General features: G+C 43.3%; 1 protein-coding gene across 2 annotated transcripts in view; it reads right to left on the bottom strand.

Annotated features, from left to right (window-relative positions):
• Positions 1-23,464, bottom strand: part of ACAN (aggrecan) — a 94,389-nt gene that overhangs the window by 12,141 nt on the left and 58,784 nt on the right. Inside the window, exons 11-16 of one of the 2 annotated variants that reach the window (XM_019504064.1) lie at positions 22,569-22,862; positions 21,949-22,146; positions 17,710-20,811; positions 16,116-16,229; positions 6,280-6,393; positions 1,753-1,911 (exon numbers count right to left, since the gene is read on the bottom strand). In XM_019504064.1, coding sequence (XP_019359609.1) covers positions 1,753-1,911; positions 6,280-6,393; positions 16,116-16,229; positions 17,710-20,811; positions 21,949-22,146; positions 22,569-22,862 — 3,981 coding nt within the window. The remainder of the gene's footprint in view (positions 1-1,752; positions 1,912-6,279; positions 6,394-16,115; positions 16,230-17,709; positions 20,812-21,948; positions 22,147-22,568; positions 22,863-23,464) is intronic. The other variant, XM_019504065.1, reaches the window with a different exon arrangement.

The raw sequence follows: 23,464 nt of genomic DNA, 5'->3' as shown, positions 1-23,464 counted from the left end.
CCCCCCCCCCCCCCCCCCAAGTTTCCTTTTGTACCCCCACAGATATCTGCCTTGGCAAGAGCTACCAGGCTAATTCTACAGCATACACCCTGGGGAAGGGCTAAGCTGGAAATGCATTACAAATGCAGATGTGCACCAGCTGTGACTGTTTCCCCCCAGGCTAGGGACAGACATTCAAAAAGCTGGAGCCTGAACTGATTCAATCTTTAGTCTAACCTGCAGAGATTGAACTGATTGGCAAGTGAATAGATACTCACTTTTGACTCTGGAAATACAGGCACATGCCTGCAGTGGCTCAGGCTAGAAGCCGGGGGGCACTAAAGCAGCCTTCCTTTCCCTTTGGCAGCAGTGGAAAGGCTGGAGGGAAGCTGACTGGGGATGTGGCCAGGTCCCCAGCAGGGGCTAAGTATGATTGGGGAGGGGTTTAAACCTCCACCAGCTTCTCCTCACCTTCAGCAGCTCCAGCTTTTGGCTGCCTTCTACCTGCTCTGCCCGCCTGGTGTGATAAGCAGACTCTGCGGGCAGGTGCAGTGGGTGGAAGGCAGGTGGAGCTGGAGCTTGAGCTGGAGCCGTAGCTCTGTGTGTTGGGCAGAAGCCACCAGGCTGAAGCTTCCCACCTACCTACCTAGAGTGGCACGGCAGGGGTAGGGGCAGCAACTGCAGGGCTGCCAGGCTGGGCTATCACAGAGCTGCAGCTGCTGGGAGGGGCCCTTCCCAGCTGGCTGTGGTTCATGACAGCCCTACCTGGCCTGGGTGTGGGGAGCGATGTAGCCATGCAGCCCCCATGGCTCCAGCCTGAGCCACAGCCTGCTGGGAAGGGCCCAGCTCCAGTGTCCCAGCCCTGGCTGGCCCCTTCACCTCCTCTCAGCAGCACCTCCAGGCCGGCCTGGCTCAGCCCCACAGCCCCAGCTGCTGGCGAGGCAGGTGGATGGCAGGGCCATGCCAGCTGGCTCTGGCCATGCTCCCTTCCCTGCCACTGGAGTGGGGAGGGAGGCAATGGCTGACAAGGGTTGCTCCACCCTGGCCAGGTGGACTGGGGCTGCTGGTGAGACAGGAGATGGAGGGGGAAATTAAATCCCCCTCCCTCTCTCTGTTTGCGTCAGGTTGCAGATGGGCCTGACAGGGGCTGCTACACCCTGGCCAGGCAGACCTCAGCTGCGGTCCCCCAGTGGGAGAGGGGAGGGAGGGGGGAATAAGCTGCTCCCTTTGCCTCAGGGGGCCATGCCGGCCAGTGTCTGGCCATGCCCCCATCCCTGCTCTGGCTAGAGAGCAGAGGGGCAGGGCCAGCCCTGCTCTCTGAAGCAGACAGCACAGCTCAGCCCAGGGATGAAAAGCATGCTGGGATGCTGGGGGACTGTGATTTAACTTGAACCAGGAAGGGGTCTGGGACAGAAGTTCCATAAACTGGTTTGACCCAAATCAGTTAGGTCTGAAACTACATTTAACCAGGTTCATCTTAAACCAGTTTCGGTCATTTTGAAACTGGTTTATGTGCTGAACTTCTGTTCTGTTACAGGTTTAAACCCATTTCTGATCATTTAAACTGGTTTGTGTGTAACTTCTGTCCCTAGCCCTAGGGTCCTTGAGCCTGAAAACTCCCATCCTGAAGGAAGGGATAAATTTGCTTGATAGAAACTCTGTGAGAGTCAGTGTCATTCACCCAGTGAGGCAGCAGGGTGATTTTTAAGTCCTATGCAGACAGATTGGTTCCCCCTCCATCCTCTGGTCTTTGTGGTTACCCCCAGCACTCACTGTTCACAAAGTCTTGCTCTTCAGGGGTGATGATACTGCTCAGATGAGACTGATGTTCTCGGCACCGTGTCTCAGCGTCCACCCAGGTCTCTCTCTCTTCAAAGTGCCTGTAGCAATGGCCCTGGAACTTGGTCCAACCCACTTCACAGTCCTCCAGGTCTGAAACACACAAAAGAGGAATGAAAAGAGGCTGCATGCATCAGGGCTGAGAGCCCTCTGACACACTTCTTGGCAGCCTAACTGCTCACAGATCAGAAATACAATACACAGTCACATCCACTAAAGAATAAATCTTGCTTATGTCATATGGCACATCCTTGGGGAAATGATGAGACGGCATCAAAAGAATAATTTATGGAGGGGAGATGGCTTAAATGTCCTGCTGCAATGTAAATAGAGCGAGCAAGTCCTGCATGTTTCAGACCATGAGTCAGGTTCCAGAACTCCACAGCAGAGAAACAGACCCAGACATCATTACTTTCCCCCTCACTGCAGTCCTGCTGATTTTTCTTGCACCATAGGGCAATTTTTGCCTTTCAGACCTGAATTCTGATCCCCAGAATCAGTGCTCACAGGTGATAAATGAGAAAGGCAGGAGAAAGTCAGAGTTCAGATTCAGCTGGCAACATCACTCAGTGTGATTCTGAATCTTCTCCAGTGAGATAAGTAACCTGGATGAGATCAGAGAAAAGGGATGTAAGGCAGGACATACCATGCGGGAGACCCATTTTTACACCTGTAACCATTTTTAAAGTACTTTCTTTGCATTTTTTCTCCATCAGCTTCTTCATATGGCTAATGCTGGTGATCACTTAGAAATGCCATGAAAGCAACTTAAAGGCACATAATAGATGACTTTCTTTATATTATGATTGAGGTCAGACCTTGAAAAATTTAACAAGTGAATTACAGGTTTCCCTCGCTTTATGTGGGTTCTGTATATGCGAATCCACTCTTATGCGATGACCCTTTTCTACCAAAAATACGTTATACGCAAGGTAAATTCACTCTTATGTGATCGGTATGGTGAAGCTGCAGTCAGCTGCACTGTAGGAGTGACGTGCACCAAAATATAGTCTCCTGTGTGGATCTGTGCTCCTTGTCTGCGACACGTGTTTCTGTAGTTACCACCCCCATTATGGTTACATTCACCACCACCCTTGTGTGTACTGTCTGCTGTTGGCAAGTACCAAAATTGTCATGTAGAAGTGGTAGAAATGGGTCCAGGGGGTCAATACAGTTGAGGTCTTGGAACATATCTCTATTTATTACATTGTAAAGTGGGCTCCCTTTATGTGAATTTGAGTTATGCGCCTTTTTCCAGGAATGTGTGTATAGCATAAAGTGAGGGAAACCTGTGTCTCCTTTCTTCCCCATCCAGAGAAACTAACCAATTTAATTTATTCTAACATGGGGAATTATTTCTTTTCTCCTGAAGTCCTAGTTGCAATAGGAAGAGGATGTTTATGGGAGATTTTCTTAGGCTAATATCAGTTTCTCTCTGGGCTGATTGTTCTGGGCTTTGACTCGCATCAGAACAGGTTGGGGGGAAGCGTTAGTCTAGATCCTTCTCAGATACTTAATGTAGGGCAATGGGCTTGTTTATCTGTAGGATCCCAGGCCTGGGAGAATTTCCATGTCCTTTTTTAACAGGGGACCAAGACTCAGAAATGGGTACCATATGATATATGAGATATAGATGAGAAAATATGGAGCCTGGCAATGAATATTTGGGTCACAGAGGTTCTGGAAACAGACTCATGGACCACAGGGATTCTGGGAATAGACCTGTGGGCTCTGGAGGAAACTAGGGACATACCTGAATGGGCTTTCAGGACATAGGATGGGGGTGGGATGTAAGAAAGGTAACACCGAGAACTAGAACACAGGATTTTTTAAAAATGGAAAAAGGGAAGAGCAAACACAAGGAAATAAGCAATTAACAATTCAAACCAAGGCTCTCTGAAGCCCCTGGCTATCAACAGCAATGGAAGCATCTTATGTAAACTGAGAAGTAATGGGGGTAGATACAAAAATGACAGCAATGGGCGTGGATGCCAGTTTGATGGTAAAACCATTTCTTTTCACTAGCCCCTTGCACTGCAGGAAGTTATGCGCAAACCTTTAAATGACCATGCCCGTGGTGCTTTGAAAGTACTACATCCCACCATTTCTCACACCTCTTGCATTGATTAGTAGCCAGAATCAGATCAGCCAAGAAAAGGCACAAAGCCAGATGCAAGGAATTGCCACAGCGAGATCCAAGAGAAGAAAGCAATGAAGTGTGATGAAGCCATAGATGAGGTGGATGTGTAGCATTAGTGCTAATGGGAGCTCAACAAGTGGCACCATGGAGGTTTATTTCACAGCGGCCTTTCAGTGGCAGCGGGCTCATCTACCATCCTCTCTCAGCTGTGTGTTGCCTTGGGGGCGGTCAAGTGTCATTATTTCTCTCTGCCAAAGCCCTCCTTTCCCCTTTCAAGGAATATGTTGCTCTCTCCTTCAGACTTACCAGCTCCTTTTACTCTGTTACTGCAGTGCTCTTGAACCAGGAAGGCTCACGGACACTCGGCAGACTCCAGTGGCTACCCCTCCATGGATGGGGTGGTTGGTGCAGTCTTTCAACACGCATTTTCTGCCCATTTCCTTAATGGATTTCATGGGCCACCCTTGGTGCCTGGAGCTGGGACAGTGCTCACAATCCTTACTTGCCTCCATCTCACCTCCAATGGAGATATACAAGATGAGGTGAGGACAAATATAATAGGTCTTTCTAAGTCTAAATTCTTTTTTGGTGGTTAATTCTCACCTCAGAACTATTACAATTACTGGGATGGGATCGGGAATGATGTACAACCTCAGCAGAATGTTTCATAGGAAATCCCTAGGTTCTTCCATGTAGCAGCTACTTGTTGAAAATGTGGATAGTGATCATCTATGAGAAGCAGGCGAAATCTATATTAAATGGCACTATCTCTGAACTTTTGAGTCATTAAGAATGACTGATTGTGTGTATAGCACAGAAGAACTCATCTAAAAGGTTATTTAGCTCACAGATGTTCTTAGAGACTCTCAGAAGTTAGAAAATGGAAAGTTTTTAGGTCATTCATTCTGTCTTCTCAAGATAATGGAAGATCTTTTTCTCTGGAATTTTTTTCACTGTTATCCAGGGAATGTTTCATAGGAAATCCCTAGGTTCATAGGAAATCACTAGGTTCCCTAGTGATCATCTATGAGAAGCAGGCGAAATCTATATTAAATGGCACTATCTCTGAACTTTGAGTCATTAAGAATGACTGATTGTGTGTATAGCACAGAAGAACTCATCTAAAAGGTCATTTAGCTCACAGATGTTCTTAGAGACTCTCAGAAGTTAGAAAATGGAAAGTTTTTAGGTCATTCATTCTGTCTTCTCAAGATAATGGAAGATCTTTTTCTCTGGAATTTTTTTCACTGTTATCCAGGGAATGTTTCATAGGAAATCCCTAGGTTCATAGGAAATCACTAGGTTCCCTAGTGATCATCTATGAGAAGCAGGCGAAATCTATATTAAATGGCACTATCTCTGAACTTTGAGTCATTAAGAATGACTGATTGTGTGTATAGCACAGAAGAACTCATCTAAAAGGTCATTTAGCTCACAGATGTTCTTAGAGACTCTCAGAAGTTAGAAAATGGAAAGTTTTTAGGTCATTCATTCTGTCTTCTCAAGATAATGGAAGATCTTTTTCTCTGGAATTTTTTTCACTGTTATCCAGGGAAGTGGCCTGCTTGAACGTTGCATTATTGACAATGCAATGTCAAGATCTCATTAACAGATGGATTGTAGACAGGAAAGTACCATTTTGATGGAAAAATACAATTTCCCCCTTTTTTATCTCAAAGATTTGCACTCCTTGCCATTTTTGCCATGAAAAGCTGTGTTCATTGCAGGAAATGACAACAATGTCATGCCAAGCTGAATCTTAAAGAATTCATAGGAATGACTGAAGTTTTTGCAAGTGAACCCTTGCAGAGTGAAATGTTGTCTTTTCACTTGGTTCAAATCATGCATCTTTTACTGATATTCAGAGGAGCAGAGGAGGTTCATGTAGTAGGAGGATGTGCTTGGGACATTGTTCTGTTGTTATAGATGGACACAAAGACTTTCTTTGACCCAAAAGCATATCTTTGCTCTTATGTCCAGTGTGCAGTTGCACCAGACAAAGCTTCAAGAAAATGTGTTATTTCTCTCTTTAAGAAGAGCCAGAAAGATACGAGTTTCCCTAGAAGGCAGTGAATGCTACCATGGTCTCCTAGCAGCAAAGAATAATTTCTCAGTGAAACAAGATTTTGTGATGAAAAAAATAATAAAAATGTATATGTAAATGATGCAACCTTTTCTACATAGATTTTTTTTATCTGCTGTTAGGGGTTAGCTTATTGAGATGAAGGCAGGACTGATGGGAGCAGTTTTTTGGGGAGAGGAGTAATTTTTTTCAGGGGTGCAGCTGTTAGTAAAATTAGCTGAAGCCAAGTAGGCCGTACCGATCTCACACAGGTCCCCTCCGTAGCTGGGAAGGCATAAGCATTTGAAAGAGTCGATGCCATCAACGCAGGTAGCTCCATTCAGACAGGGGCTTGAGTGGCACTCATCAATGTCTGCAAGAAATGAAGGGCTGCCATTAGGACCCTGGGCAGGGAACTCCACCAACAAGATTTCCTTGCTTGTTCAGGAGGAAGCATCAATAGTTCGGGGAGAACTTGGGAGTCAACAATGGGCTTGTTTTTCAAACTGCTGCTACTGCTGAATCCTTGGCCAGTCACAGTGTTGTAATGACCTGAAGAAGGACATTTGATGCCCAAAAGCTTGCCTAACATCTCCACCAACTATACAGTTGGGCCAATAAAGGATATAATAAAAGAAACCCCCAAACCCTTTGCTTCTCACATATTTCTTGCACTGTTATGGCTACAGCAACATGCCAACCCAACTATTGCTGAAGAAAAAAGCAAAAAAGCCCTATCCACCATAGAAGAAAGAGATCATTTTTCCACTCAAATTTCTGCCACTTGATATGACGATATTAGAGCAATGTCAGCAGGGGCGGTCAGGATGTCTTTCAGTAATATTCTGGTTAATATCTTTTGACATCTTGCATGTCTCCTCTTTGTCTCCTTTCCCTGCCTGAGTTGATCAAACATGTAAATTTGGGGCTATGTCTCAGCTTCCATCAGCTATCTGGCTCCCAGACAAAAGTTGCCTTTTTTTAAGGAAAAGAAGCACTCTAAATACAGCTTCTTCTCCCTTCTATCTCTTCTTGGTTCACTCCTCAGATCTGGCTCTTCCTAACTGAATCCTCACCTACTCCAGAGTGCAGGCTGGTGCAGCTGAGATTGGGGAGGTGAGGGTTGTTCTAAGCCACCCACCTTTTCCTCCCTCGATGAACTGAAGGTTGGCCCTATGAGTCATTTCTTTGGCAAGGTAGATTGAAATGCTGTGCACTCTGGGCCTTCTTCCACCCCTTTGTTAGCTATGGGCTGAAAGGTGCTAGCGGAGAGGCAGTTTCCCTTGCTTTACAGAAGCCACAGAGTTCCTCACCTTGGGAGATGCTTGGCTAATCATAAACTCTATGAATAGTTCCAGAGGTTCAAAGAGATCTTTGTGTTTGTCAGAATTCGATCCCAAGTCTCCTAGGGTTTCCATTCTGCCTGCTACCACCACCACAGACAAGATATGCCATTGCCTTAATAACACATCAGCACCGGGAGAGAAAAAAAAGAAATGGGGATTTCATACTCAGACTGTAATCACAATGGCCAGTTTGTACTTGTACGCCATAAAATGTATATCTCATTGAAAGGAGAAGATCTTATTATCCATTTAGCCTGAACTTTAGTCCTATCCTTCGTTGAGCCTTGAAATCAGAAAGAAAAATAATTGGAATGAAAAAAGACTGCAGAGATGCTCAACTCAAGCCATGAAAGAACACGAGTAAGAAAGTAAAGGTGTCAAAATGTATACAAAAAGGATTGTGGACTAAAAAGAGTTGCTGGTTAGATCCTCTGATGAGACTATTCTTTCTTTCAGAGTCCTGTTAGCCTCCAAACTGCTGAAAATCTTTAAAGATGCTGAATTTAAGAGAAGTCATTTGGCTTACTCTCCACAGTGCACTTCAGGACATGATAGGTTAATGGAAAACAGAAGGTGAAGTAGAGCAGAACATGGAAATGGCCATACGAGAGCAGAACAATGATCCATCAAGTTCAGTATTCTGTCTTCTGCTGCAATGGAGCAGACCACGAGTCAACATAACCTGGAGATCCTCTCTCCTGACATGCCAGACCAGGGAAGTGGTCTATCACAAGCAAATATTCTTTTTGTAGCTGCCTGAGAGCAGGCCAATGATTTACCTTGCCTCTCTGCCTTGCCGTCCACAGAGACCAATACTAGATGCTTCTGAGAAAAGTGTAAAGTGCCTAAAAGGCATCTAACTAAAGTACTAAATAATGGGAAAAATTCTTCCAGCCACAGCTTGTAACTAGCTTATGCTTTAGGACTCAGATCCTTTGTCATGTCCATTCTAGTTTGTGTCCCAGTGGATTTTACAAATATTCTTGCAATGGGTTATGAGTCGTTTAACCCAATTTTTCCATTTGATTTTCTTTGGAAACAGGATTAGTTTCTCTGGACTGACCTTTAACAAAATTCATATTTTCTCAACCATTATTTTCAGTATGATGGGAGGGAAGGTAAATGTGTTGCTTGCATTAACACTACCATCAAGCATTTTGTGACATTCCAGAAGAAAATGAAAACTATTTACCTAGTAGAAAAAAACAGCCAAGTCAGATTGGTTGCTGCTTATCAGCTCATGTCTTTGAACCCTAGGAGATTTAAAATGCAAGAAAGATCCCAAACGATATCGTGGGATGACTTAAATCCTAGTCAGCACCAGGTTTCCCAACAGCAGTAGCAGCAGAAGTTCATGCCAATCACAGTGGACGTCACCTGAACAAGTAAGGAAAGGTTCTCCTTTGTCTGTTAGCTTCTTTTAAGTGGAAAGAGAGCTGTTGAAATGGGGATTAAGCATGTAAAGGAGCTAAAGCAGAATGTTGAGCAGGGAATTCCAAATGGTGGGCTCTTCATTTTCGTGATTAATGGGGACTAAACACTTTATGCACCCAAGATCTCTTTCAGGTGCAGTGGTTTCACCTACCCAAGTCCTGGACGAAGAAGGACAGCAGATGCACACGTGGGGTAGTGCACTGCATCAAATCTTAGTTCAGGAAATAACATTAGAACAGAGCTTCCTTTTGGAGATGTTGTATATAATATGCACTGTACATATTATACATACTGTATAATTGCTTTATACACACACGCATATATATATATAAATATATAGCTCATATATATTATATATATTCAGAGAGCGAGACGGTGTACATTTAAATAGTTTTGGCAAAACAAATAATACAAGGAAATACAAATTATTGTTTTCAATATGCATTCTGCAGATATTTTAAAATGATATTTGAAACATATGAGGATAATAAATATCAAATTACCCGTTTGCTCTTTGGGGGAGGCAATACACCTTCCTCTGTATTAGAAAGCATCTATTCTATACAGTTAGCAGGATTTTCAGTCTTGCACACATCAAAATATTTACAGCTGGCATTACTTATTCTCCATTCACCTTGTTCAGACATGGTGTTAGAGATGTTTCATCATTTCACCTAGTATTAATATCATTAGGGATGCAGTCTCTAGATATACTGGAGAATGGGTCTGGGTGTGGATCTCTGATACTTCCTATGAGCCTAAACTCACTGGATTTACATGAGAAGGAAACTGCAGTAAAACCCATGCTTAACCAAATCCAATCTATTACTTAATGCCTATATTTTGTTAACCCTTCAGAAGCCACAAATATACATTACGCATCTGTAACCAGCCTGGAAAACAACACTTTAGGTGTTAATATTCCTTTTTACCATCCTAATCTTAATGATTTAGAGGAATTTCAGTCAGGCACACCACAGCAGAGACTCAGTTGATGTTAGGCTGCAGAGACCCCTAAGCAGCAGTCAGGTGTCGTGTATCTTAACACGTGAAAGAACGTACACAGCTGATGTTGTTAGTAGGGTTGTTAGTTGTAGCTGTGTTGGTCTAAGGACACAGGCGGACAAGGTTCTTTGGGTAGATGTGATATCTTTTATTAGACCAACTAAATAGTTGGAAAAACTGTTCTTTGCAAGCTTTCGGGCACAAACATCCTTCTTCAGGCATATAAGAAAGTCTGCCGGTGAATTGTGTGCTCTCTTCGGTAGATTAGTTATTTAGTAAGTTATGCAAATTAAAAAAAAATCTTTGTCTTTTCATTTGACTCTCCAGGTGACTCCCTTGAAAAGTTTCTCTTCAAGGACAGGAAGAAAAATCTATTCTTATTATTTAAGTGTTAACAATGTACTTGGCATAGTAGCGTATACAAAATGAGACAGCCCCAATAAGAGCTTTCAGTCCAAGAGAAAACCTAGGGAAGACAATGCATTGTGGAGCTGAGAACAGGCAGCACATTTAAAGCATATTATTAATTCATTTCTTGAGGGCATCAGGAAATTAATGAGTCTTTAAAACATGATTTATACTTACCCAAGATCATAAGACATTCTAAAAGGCCATTCAAATGTATTGTCACAACACTGTTTTTAAAAAGGCTAGAGTTTTAGGCCTAACATTTTCACAGTTATTTAAAAAGGAGAATTGGACTTTGTATTCGATCATTTTAAGTTGTTGACTGAAGAAAGCAAAGGAGCAGCAGGATTAATCTGAACACTTTATTTAGACAAACCCAGAAAAGAATATTAACTTCAATATTTTCTACCTAGGCTTTCTTTAACTTTCTCAAATATTGCACATTGGTAGTCTTACTCTATTCTGGCAGTGTTAGATACAAACTAAATATTCTGAAGCACTTTTGCTTTTGTAAGTTGTGATAGAGCATGGGAACCGGAAAGAGAAACCAAAGTGAACAAAAGTGACACCGGCCAGCTATTTACTTTTACTATGAAGTTCAGCGACTGGCAACAGGGAACAAACAGGGCCAGTGGTGAAAATAGGGCGTATTAGAACTTTTTAACTTTCTGTAGTTTAAAATCTTATACTCATTAACAATTGTAAGATGTTTTAAAAAATGAAATATGGATGTATTTCATAGATGATAGCCTATATCACAGATGGTCTTGAATATTAATGAAACAAAGTTAGTTCTGGCTTTAAAATGTTTTCTAAGGTGGAACCAGCAAACAGGCAGGAGGTTAAGTATCACCCAGATACTGAACAATGTCTATGGCTTTCTCAAAACTGAGTAAACTGTTTGGAAATGCACTCTAGCATCCAGACTCCTGGCACCACTCTGCAGAAAGTGAAACTTGAAGCATGAAAAACAAGATTTTTTCAATATGTGCAACAGACCCCACTAGGGCTGGCTTTTATAGGGGCTTCTCACAAGCTTGAACTTCTAAACAGGGGACCAAACAAGCCAAATAATTGCCTTTTAGAAGCTGAAAAGTAGCTTATTCAGACTCCATAAATCTACATTCCAGGGACTCCTGGGAATAGCGTGGATTCTCTTCTGATGGTATAAGAAAGAAGAGTTCCTTCTCGCTTCCCAACCACTGTCCCTCACCCCACTAGCAGTTTGGGGGACATCTAAGACTATAATTACACGATCTGCAATGCTGTAACCGGATCCTGATCTGAGGAGAAACGATTTGATAAAGAAAATGAAAGACTTTTTGAACAGAACAGATAAACAGTGATGCGAGATCATATGGAGAAAGTCTAATTTTACCTCTTAAGCTGCAGAAAAATATTATATAATTAAATCTGAGCCTCAGTACATAGCAGAGGGCTAAAAAACTTGCCATAACTGTAATGTGTTCTATTAAACTACAAAATGCAGCCACTTAACAGGAAAATGTCTTGGCTTTGTGGAACCCTCCTCTTGTAATCATCACAAGAGCTGAGAACAAACATGGACAACCAAAGAGTTGCAGGCCTCCTTAGCTCCAGACTATTCTGCGTAAAAGGGAAGCTCATTACAGATACAAGAGTATTGGCCCAAGACTTTAGGTTCTATCCTCCCAGCAGGTTTTTAATTAAACACATAAACATGTGACTTTTAAATATAGCCAAGAAACACCAAATAATCTGACTGATCAAAATGAATCTCTGCTTGTGCCTATTTTATGATTTTTTAAAGAATTTTCTTCTACTGGTAACATTGAAAGATCCTTTGGGCTTCAGGCCACGAAGACACACAGTACACATTTAGGCCAACTTTAGCAGGGTCGCCTCTGTGGGCAACCGGCCCCGTAATACGGCACCCACCTTTGTGATTCAAGCCTGTTTGTAAATTGTCATTTCAGCAAATCACATTTTCCCCTTGCCCTGAGTGAAGTTTTTAAAGTCACCAGCTAGTTGCTGCTTTGCCCATGGAAACTTGTAGATGGTGAGACCAGTTCCATAAGCAACTCTTCAAGATTTAGGCTTGTGTGACTGAAGGGTGTGAATATGATTGTTGAATACAGACAAGCACATGCTGGCCCTAGATCATTCCTTTGGCTAGAAACCTTGAAAACACCAGCATTGTAAAGGTAATCTTTTGCCAACTAGAAGATACTCCCATCATTGACATTCACATATTCATGAAATCATATATCATGCAGAGCAGAGAAACTCCCTTTTAAAAATCATCATTTAAAAAAGATAATGCAATCCATTTGAAACCCTAAGAAGGCAGGCGCAGAACACTGAGGTCGCTCTTTCTGTTGCTCATTGCTTTGGGCTCCTTTTGCAAGGTGAATTAGATTCAGCCCTGACTTATTGTTGGTTAATATTATTTATTTTTTGTGGCAATGTGCCAACAAATGCTTAGCACAACCCAAAATGAAGGCAATCCAAATAGTCCTGTCCTTTAGAGCTCACTAAATGAGAAAGATGAGACACAGGCAGACCCAAAGCAAGGGAGCATTATGGACAGATTATTAATACTACTATTGTTCTGTGCATGCAGACTTCTGTTTCATTTATCTAATACCTTTCATCTCAAAGAATCCCAAAGCACTGTGAAGACTAACTGGGCTTACACTGGAAAAAAACCTGTGTAGATATTTGTTCTATTTAAAAAAAAAAAATCACTTTATGCAACATTTATGTCTGTTTTCTAGATGCAATTCATCCCCTAGCAGACAGGCCAGTCTAACTACTGTGCATCCCTTACATTCTGCTTTTAAACGGGACTTGTATTGACTCTGCATAGGGATCACTTCCCTGCTCCATAAGTGTCTTAACAAATAAATTTTGTCAGTATAAAAAGGCATGTTTTAAACATGAATGCTGGAATATTCATTGAACACAGGCTGAATCACATAACTAATTTATGACAAGTAATTGTTTGAACTCCCTGCTGTTGTCACTTACTTATGCAAATTCTCTGACTTGAAAACCAAAACAAAACACTGTTATTTTTGTAGCTTACCACATTTAACATTTTGAAGATTTGCAACAAGATGTTCACAAATGAGCTATGGGCCACCTATCCCTCTCTGAAGAGATTTGTCAAGCATTGGGGGCAATAAAGTAGCACAAGGGTTTTGCAATCTGTTTGTGTGTAAGTTATAAATTGATAAAAGAAACAAAAATAAACTTTTTCCCCTTACACCCTATTTGCTAAGTCCAAATGTTTAGTCATCTCTTCACCATCCCTTTCACTGACATGCCATCATTTATTCATGAAACATGGTGGCAGTTGTAGGCCAATAATATTACCAGTTACTCCTGCAAAAACATGTAATGATCAGAACCGCTCCGGAAACGCAGCACCACGCCCCATGCCTGGTACCATGAAGGAGCAGTGATCCAGTAATTGTTCTTCTTCGTCATCCACTCCACTTTCAGACTCAAAGCATGCCCCAGCTAAGCGGCACTGTGATTAATAGTGACTCAGAAAGAAAAAGCCCGAGTTTCTGAGTCACATGCACCTTTCCCTGCAGCACAGTGTCCCTACTACTGCACTGAGGGATCTTGATCAGTATTTGCTTTCTACAGAGCAGCTCTGCACTGTTCCCTGCCGATGGAGACTGCAGTGGGTCATTCAGCTTCTATGCAACTGAGGCTTAACCAGATCCGAAACTGGATCTTGTCACTTGTCCTCCACCTTCTTTATGTGTCAAAAGTAACAAAGATTTGTCCTTCATATGTATGCAGCTTCTGTGGATGTATGAGGGTAACCAAAAGAAATAGACTGGAGTAGGATTACATGTCTAAACTGAATGAAGAACTTGAATAGGATACAGCATCATAGGAATCACCAGACCAAGTAATTATTTTATTGATGAGAGCAAGAGAGTATGGATATATCAGAAATAGTATAAGCTTTATGCCCCCTTGAGACATTATAAAATAATATTTTTCACTTCTAGGCCATCTTCCATATAACAATCTCAAGTGCATTATGATTAGAAGTGGATTAAGCTTCACAACTTGCCTCTGAGGTAGGTTATTATTATCTCTGTTTTAAAGAGGAGAAAACTGAAGAATAAAGAAATGAAGTGACTTCTCCAAGTTACCTGAGTCATTTAGCGACAGAAATGGAATTCAAAACCAACTTTCTGCTCTGACCATTAGAAGCATTGCTGCCAAATGCACCTCTGTAAACCCACAGCCGCCTTCACGAGTGGTCTATGTCAGTTAAGCTTAAGAAAATAGTTTTGGGAGAAATGATGAGCAGTATTTTTAGCTCAAAGTGGCTGTGCCGAATATGATTGCATATATGTACTATATGACATATTAACTAAAATTTACAGGGGCAAGTTTACAAAAACCTCAGCTGCACAATTGCGCATGTAAAACAGATACACAGCTGCACGCTAATGTATATACAATGGCAGTCATACTCATGCCCTTCCTTACTTATTAAAATCTTTAGATGGGCTAGCTCAGACTTATCCTTGCTTGTAACAAAGTGAAACTGTACCCTGAATAGAAATACCAAAGAGCTCCATGTAAGCCCTGACTCAGCTCTCCACTCTGAGAGGCAGCAATAGCCACCAGGTAAATGATTGTTGAGGAATAATATTCTTTTTAATTCTTAAGGGATGACTTTTTCACCAAAACATTCTAGCACATCATGTCCGGCCACTCACACAATCACAGGATAGACTGAATAATACTGAGCTGGATACCTGCCAGAAGAGTAACATGAACTTTTCACCATAAAGATTTTATAATCTTGAATACTGAAGCCATTTATACTGACACATACAACTGAACCTACCAAGCCATAGACTGTTAGAGGGCCGACAAGAGAAAGAGTACAGTGGAACAGAGAGTTATCAGCACAGCCATAAAAGCTACAATTAATTTGATCTACAAATTAGATCATCACACATCTCGTACACTTCATTCTCTGTATCCAGTTCTGGCTGCAAACAGAGGCACAAGACTCAATACACAAACCAGAACCTCAGTTACTCACTTCTATTCCTCTAAAGGCTTTGCAGAGATATATTTTCTTATATTTCCCAAGCACCACTGGGCCTGAGATACCAAGGCACAGTAATCTGGACCCGTGGCGTGGCTAAATGTGCAGAAAAAATGGGGGTGGGAGTGAGACTTTTTGGATATGACAACTCTTGGCTGCTGTATGTAGTGAAATATCAGCTGGATCTTGGTGGGCAGATTGGCACCTGGCATCCCAAGCAGGGTGAATGGAGCGGAGATAGTGCCTGTACACCCACACACTGGCAAAATACAATGCAAAGGACTACAAATGTGGGTTGGCCGGTACACCTAGTGCTTTGACATGTACAGCTCAGAGAGCGGAGTGGCTCCTTTTGGCTCTTTTTAATTCCCTAAGCATCAACTCAAGATGCCAGAAGATCTATAACAACAGACCTACTGTGCCTTAACGAACATTTATGAAGCCAAGGCATTATTTACAAGTACACAGCAGTCCCAATACTCTGGATGTAGAGTGGTTGTCTGTACATCATGGAAAGGGATAAGGAAATAGCAGAGTGATGAATGTTCCCTGTTAGCCAACTTCTCTGCCTCCCCCTTGCACCATTCAAAAAGCCAGGATTAATCCTCCTATTGAGCCAGGGTGAAAAGAACAACTAGCTTTGCTAGGATTTGGGGAGAACAAGGTCTCCCAGTTTTCTCTGTACTGGCCATGGCGAAAGGAAAATTAACTCTCCACAGTCTGCCTCAGATACACTGTAGTCATGGACACATCCACAATAGCACTTTCTTTTGGCCAATACTTATTTTCTCCTTGTCCCACATCTCCAACAAAGCTGAGGACGGAGCTTACCTATATCACAGCGGTCCCCCATGTACCCAGGTGGGCACAAGCAAGCGATACCTCCATCTCGTTCTTGGCAGGTGCCAGCTCCACAGGGGTTCTCATCACATGTCTTGGGTACAACTGTAACCACCAAGAGTAAACATATTAGCCAAACTTATTCCAATACCTTTTGCACCTGTGTAATGAAGGTATGGCAGCACAATCACAAGATCATAGGATCATAGGAAAGTAGGGTTGGAAGGGACCTCACAAGGTCATCTAGTCCAGCCCCCTGCTCAAGGCAGGATTGTCCCCAACTAAACCATCCCAGTGAAGCACCTGTTCAACCTGTTCTTGAAACTTTTCAGGGATGGAGATTCCACACACCTCTAGATAGCCTGTTCCAAACCTTGACCATTTACATCAGGGGTCAGCAACCCCTGGCATGCTTGCCGAGCATGGCACACAAGGCCATTTTGTTCGGCATACAACCGCCAGCCCAGGCTCTAAGCAGCTGCTGCCAGCCACGGAGCCCAGGCTGCTCCCAGCAGGAAGCTGGAAGGCTGTGAGCCCTGCTGCAAGCAGACTGGGCTGCATGGGCTGGCTGCAGCCAGGAGGCTGCAAACAGCTGCTCTGGGCTCCCGCATGTCGGCACTCTGGCACCTTCCAAGGTAGACATTGTGGTTTTTTCGGCACTCCAGCCAAAAAACATTGCCTACCCCAATCTACATAGTCGGAAAGTTCCTTCCAATCTCCAACCTAAATTTTCCTTACTGTAGCTTGAAGCCATTGCTGCTAGTCCCATCCCCTATGGCCACAGAGAAAGGCCCATCTCCATCCTCTCTATAATTGCCCCTCAGGCACTTGAAGACTGGTATCAAATCTCCCCTCAGTTTGCTCTTCTCCAAACTAAATAACTCTAGTTCTTTCAGCCTTCCCTCTTAAGTCTTGCTTCCTAGGCTCCTATAATCATTTTTGTCATTTTGTCTTGGACTCTCTCCAATCTGCCCACATCCTTCGTGAAGTGCAGGGCCCAGAACTGGACACAGTACTGGACACAGTACACAGGGATGCCAGCTATCTACACCTCAGTGCTTTTGCACTCTGCAGTTACTATATTAATCTGCTGGTATCTTTGATTTCAGGCTACTTTATTTCAGTTGAGTATACAGAAGGTCAGACATAAACTCCAGGGAGAGATTTATGAGATAACTGTGATGCCAATTATAGAACTGATTGCTGTGCTTGTTTAAATAGAAGCAATTGAATATTTCATATTTCAGGGCATATTCTACTGCAGGCATGAGAAAGGAGTATCCCCTCATCCTGCTGCCATGGGCAGAGCTGCACAATTCTACCTTCCTCTGAAGCATTATCAGTTGCTGTGAGACATCTAGGATGCTGGGCTTGATGGCCCAATGATTTGATCTAGCTTGGCAAGCCTCATATACAACTTAATTAGGTAAGTTAATTACCTTTTTATTACATTCCCTAATGTAATAATTCATTACATTTATTACATTATGTTGCTATATAGAACCCCCAAATCCCCTTTTATAAAAGAGAAGTCAGCACATCTGTGGAGGGACACTGGAAGAACAACATACATTTTTAACAGTACCTTCTGCAGTGAGCCTTGCAACATCTGTTGCTTCTTGTGAAACTTGAGGCAGGATAGCGGTGGCAGTGGGTGATATCTGTAGAGTTTCTAGAACAGCAGGTGTTTCTATCTCTTGTCCTGACACCATAGGAGTAGAGGACTCTATTTCAAGCTGGGCCTCTTCAGGACCCTTGGGCTCTTGTGTTAATTCAACATCTGGAATACTGGTACTGATTACAATGTCTGGGACAGAGGTTTCTCCTGAGATGTCTGGGACTGTGTGTGTATGTGTTCCTGAAGTATCTGTAGAAATTTCCCTCCTCTCTTCAGGTGTTCCAAAAGATTTGCCACTGACCAAAGATATGCCAGATGTGTCAGTGCTAGTTTCAGGCAATGTGGATGTTTCGCCACTGGATTCACGAACGGTAGCAGTTTCTATGCCAATTTCAGGCAATGTGGATGTTTCAGTGCTGGTTTCATGAACGGTAGCAGTTTCTATGCTAACTTCGGGCAATGCTGATGTTTCATCACTGGTTCCACCAACTGTAGCAGTTTCTATACTAATTTCGGGCAATGCTGATGTTTCGTCGCTGGTTCCACCAACTGTAGCAGTTTCTATACTAATATCGGGGAATGCTGATGTTTCATCGCTGGTTCCACCAACTGTAGCAGTTTCTATACTAATTTCGGGCAATGCTGATGTTTCATCACTGGTTCCACCAACTGTAGCAGTTTCTATACTAATATCGGGGAATGCTGATGTTTCATCGCTGGTTCCACCAACTGTAGCAGTTTCTATACTAATTTCGGGCAATGCTGATGTTTCATCACTGGTTCCACCAACTGTAGCAGTTTCTATACTAATATCGGGGAATGCTGATGTTTCATCGCTGGTTCCACCAACTGTAGCAGTTTCTATACTAATTTCGGGCAATGCTGATGTTTCATCACTGGTTCCACCAACTGTAGCAGTTTCTATACTAATATCGGGGAATGCTGATGTTTCATCGCTGGTTCCACCAACTGTAGCAGTTTCTATACTAATTTCGGGCAATGCTGATGTTTCATCACTGGTTCCACCAACTGTAGCAGTTTCTATGCTAATTTTGGGCAATGCTGATGTTTCACCACTGGCTTCCTGGACTGTAGCAGTTTCTATGTGAATTTCAGGCAATGCAGATGTTTCACCGCTGGTTTCATGAACAGTTGAAGTTTCTATGCTAATTCCAGGGAATGCAGATGTTTCACCACTGGTTTCATGAACTGTTGATGTCTCAATGCTGATTTCGGGCAATGCTGATGTTTCGCCACTGATTTCACGAGCTGTTGAAGATTCTGTGGCAGCTTCAGGGAATGCTGATGTTTCGCCACTGATTTCATAAACTGTTGATGTTTCTGGACTAATTTCAGGCAATGCAGATGTTTCCCCACTACTTTCTCCAGATGCAGAGGCATCCCCACTTGGTTCAAAGATATGTGGGACTGTGACAGCTGTTTCTCCACCTAGCTCCTGTGAAACTGTTGGCTTTGTCACTACTTCTTCTAGATCAGAAGTAATTAATGTAACTTCTGGAAGTCCTGATTCCTCCCCACTAACTTCAGTCACTGCTGAGGTGAGGCCACTTAGGTCTGTGACTCCAGAAATTTCTCCACTAAAATATGGAACACCTGACGGCTCCCCACTGATGTCTACTGTCCCCGAGGGTAGGCCACTAATATCCACCATTCCAGACACTTCTCCAGATGTTTCTCTTTCCCCTGAAGGAAGTCCACTAATTTCTAACACCCCAGATGGCCCTTCTCCTGCCTCCTGTGTGACAGATGTCTGCGTTACAACTTCTACCAAGGTTGTATCCAAAAGAGAGATAGTGGGAAGGCCAGACTGGAGCCCACTATAATCATAAACACCGGAGGGCTGGCCACTAGTGACCTCAACACCAGAGATTTCTCCACTGATGTCGGGTATTCCACTTGGAAGTCCACTTATTTCAGGCATTCCCGAAACATCCCCACTGAAGTCTACTAGCCCTGAAGGCAATCCGCTAACATCTAAAATTCCAGATACTGCGCCTGAAGTATCTTCCTCTCCTGAATGCAATCCACTGATTTCCAAAATCTCTTTTGCTTCTGCTTCTGTAATGGAAGGGGTTGTCACTTCAACCACACTGGCATTTATAAAGGTAATGCCTGAGGGCTCACCACTTTCATCACCACCAGAAACCAGGCCACTGAGGTCAACAAAACCACTTATGTCAGGTATCCCCGATGGTGCTCCACTGATATCAATTCCTGAAGGTAATCCACTGACATCAGGTATCCCAGAGGGCATTCCGCTGATGTCCACCCCTGAGGGTAACCCACTGATATCAGGTATTCCCGATGGTGCTCCGCTGAGATCAGGTATGCCAGAGGGTTCTCCGCTGATATCAGCTCCTGAAGGTAACCCGCTGATTTTTCCACTGATGTCCCATTCAGCAGAGGGTAAACCTGACAGGTCTCCTTCACCACTGACCCCAATTACTCCTTTCCCTTCCTGTTCCATTTCTGCTGCAGTTGTTACAACTTCCACCAAAGTGGTACGGTCAATGTAGACAGTAGGAATACCAGACGGCAGTCCACTTTCCTCTCCCGATGGCAGGCCACTGGTTAGTTCAACACCAGAGACTTCTCCACTAAATCCAGAAGGCAGTCCACTGATTTCTGGAAGCTCACTGATTTCCTCTCCAGATGGCATCCCACTGATGTCTGGGATTCCAGAAGCAGACACTGCTAGGTCTTCCTCTCCAGAAGGCAAACCACTGACATCAATAATTACCGGGGGCATTCCACTTATGTCCCCCGAGGGGAGACCGCTCTCTCCAGGAAGGAGGCCACTGATATCCAGATCTGCAGATGGTATTCCACTTTCTCCAATCCCGGAGGGTTCTCCGCTAGGTTCAAAAATTCCAGATGCTGATTCCCCACTTACATCTGGGGCTCCAGGTACCCAGCCTGAACTTGTTGGTTCACCGCTGATTTGAGGCTCTCCAGATGCAGAGATGTCCCCTGACACGCCGCTGACAGAAGCCTCTGCACTTGTTTCTTCTGGTATTGCACTAACAGGAGGGAAAACAGATGGACTCACTGGAAAAGAAGGGAGAGAGAGAGCGAGCAGAAAAAAAAAAGATTTAACAAACTGGTCTCAAAGAGCTATTAATAATAATATCCTGTTTGATTTTGCTCCCAAACTGACATCTAATAAAATGAAATGACGGACTGTGAGGATGAGGGCAGAAAGTTCTACACACTTCCCAGATCTCCCTTCTTACCAGAACATTTGTTAATGAAGATTATCTTCTAAATATCTGGAAAAACACTGGAATTTAAAACCTCCTATGACAGCACAAATTCCCAAAGGATGGCCTTTAGGACAAAGCTCCTAGTTCAACAGTCAGAGGTGGAAACCGCTGCTGTTTCTGCAGATAGGGCATGGCACCCTGTTTGGAGGAAGCTTTGGTCTCTGGCTTCAAGTTATGTCCTTCTTGGAAGTCAGAATCTGAAATTAGTTTCTCTCTTTAATACATACATCCATGTGTTATTGAAAGGAAGATCACAACTGCTACCTGCACTGATTCTGTATTGTAGGGTTGACTTGAGTTTCTGTTATGAGAGCGTGGCTTGTTTGGTTTTAAGAAGTTCACTGACTCACCTTCAGAAAAAAGAATCACGTGTGTAGGCTAAGTTTTCCAGAAATGAGTACGTTTAAATTTCAGTGTACTCAATTTACAGCCACACTAGTGGTAACTGTTTGCACACAGGTTACAGCAGAAAGTCTAAGTAAATTAAAGTGGTTTTATTTGCTCTAAGTAAATTAAAGTGACCAGAGCCCACACTTTCATCTACTTTTCAAAATACCCTTTTCCTTTACTAGAAGTCCAGTTTGTCAAGGGTTTCTTGTGAATAATGAAGTATCCATGAAAAATACTGTTTCACTCAGTGTGTTTCAGAAGAGTGAACTTCTTTAGAGCTTCAGGGCTCAGAGAGAAGCTCAGCTAAAAGGTGCATGTGAGATGAATGTAGATTCTTGAGTCAGAAATTAACTTCTTATAAAGAGAGCAGCGCAGAACTTTTTTCTTCATTGCTCTATTTCTCAGCTGGATTCAGACTGTGATTCTACTTAACAAGTCTTAGCGAGGACAAGTTATGATATTTCTAGATCGCCACCATCCCACATTTTCTCACTCTGATGTGACCCACCACCCAAGGAGAAGCGTGACCCACCTGATAGCAATGATACGTCAGTTGGAAAGACTTCTGCTCCCCATTCTGTCTGATTTTCAGGTCCAGTGGCAAGCTCCGTTTCCACAGTTGTCTCTTCCCCAGAGGGCACTTCCTCCACTCCAGGGATCACTTGGGTTGCAATCAGATCTTCTTCAAAGAATGGGGTAGCCCCTTCAACTTCCTGCAGAGATGGCAGGGCTGGAACAGAAAGATATTGAAAGGGATTTCTATGACTATCCTCTCTCTCTCTCAGGTGCCTGAGGCTGCTCCTCAAATAGTCTCAAGCAGAAGAACAATGTAAGGATAGCTATAAATAAGTATATAACATTTCTCATTACCGACAGCAAGGAGGTTAAGCTACGCTAAACAACGTATAAACTGTATGAGACTTAATGGGTCTTGTCTAACCTGAGTTTTCCATTTCCATGACAATAAATGAATACAAACAAACAATCTGTTGTCCCTGTGTGTCCTGGCAAGAAACAGCTACTTGTGATAAAGACCACTTAGTATAAAGTAGAACTACAGTGTAACCATTGCCCCCATGAAGTCCTCTTCCCAGATAAGACATTGTTTTCCTTGTGACCTGGGCACTGTACGCTAGGAAGAGTAGATGGTACCTCTGAAACAGAATGCGTGGTGCCTTGACAGTGGGTCAGGAAATCCTGTTTGGTTAGGGTTCAGGTAGATGGTCCTCACTCCAGGTTTGTCTCCACCACATGCAGCACGTGGGGTAACAATAGGATATCGAAGGCTGCCATCGGCAAGCCAGCCAGCATGGCATCTATCTAGGCCCAGCTTCCAGGCAGCCTGGAGTTGTCCAGTCGAGGCCAAGGTGGAATTTTGGCTTTCACAGTATTCCCGGGCTTCTTGGAAGGTGAACTGGTCTGGCTGGGTTGCAAAGAACACCTCACCTAGGGGAAAAAACCAACAATTCTTAACACCTAGGAATCTCATTTCCTATGGATAGATCAGACCCTCCTGCACAAACCGCATACTAGGGCTGTGCAAAATTTTGCCGGCAGTTTCATTTTGATGCTGTTTTGACTCATTTCGAGCTTGAAACAGCAAAATTGAAACAAAACAGAGAGCTTCAAAACAGCCTTGAAATGAAACGAGGCAAGCTGAAACATTTCAAAGTTTTTGAAATGTTTCAAGTTTTGGACCTTAAGCTGGGCTTGCCTGCAGGGAAACAGAAACTAAAGTAAGGAGAGGGAAGGAGAAGACGGGGGAAGGAGTGCTCTCATTATTGACTGTGTAGCTGGCCAGTGACTGTGATCCTTCCCTGAGGTCCCTTCCAATCCCAGTGCTCTGAGGGAGGGATGGAAAAACTGCATAAAAGGCAGTGTTTGAACTGAGCTTTTTCTGTGCCTTCATGCTTACAAGTGACATGAGTTTTACTCTGAACAGTTTGAGGTGCAGTTTCCCAGAAACCCCTGCACCTATCTACTTGAAACTTGACAGGCTTTGTGGCCTCAGCAAGGGCTACCATCCCTGATGTTTTCATTCAAATCAG

This window comes from Gavialis gangeticus, unplaced genomic scaffold (genome assembly GCF_001723915.1).
Source record: "Gavialis gangeticus isolate Ggan-Ray unplaced genomic scaffold, GavGan_comp1, whole genome shotgun sequence".
Lineage (NCBI taxonomy): Eukaryota > Metazoa > Chordata > Crocodylia > Gavialidae > Gavialis > Gavialis gangeticus.
Note: the sequence above shows the minus strand (reverse complement) of the source record. Positions and strands in the feature narration are given on the sequence as shown.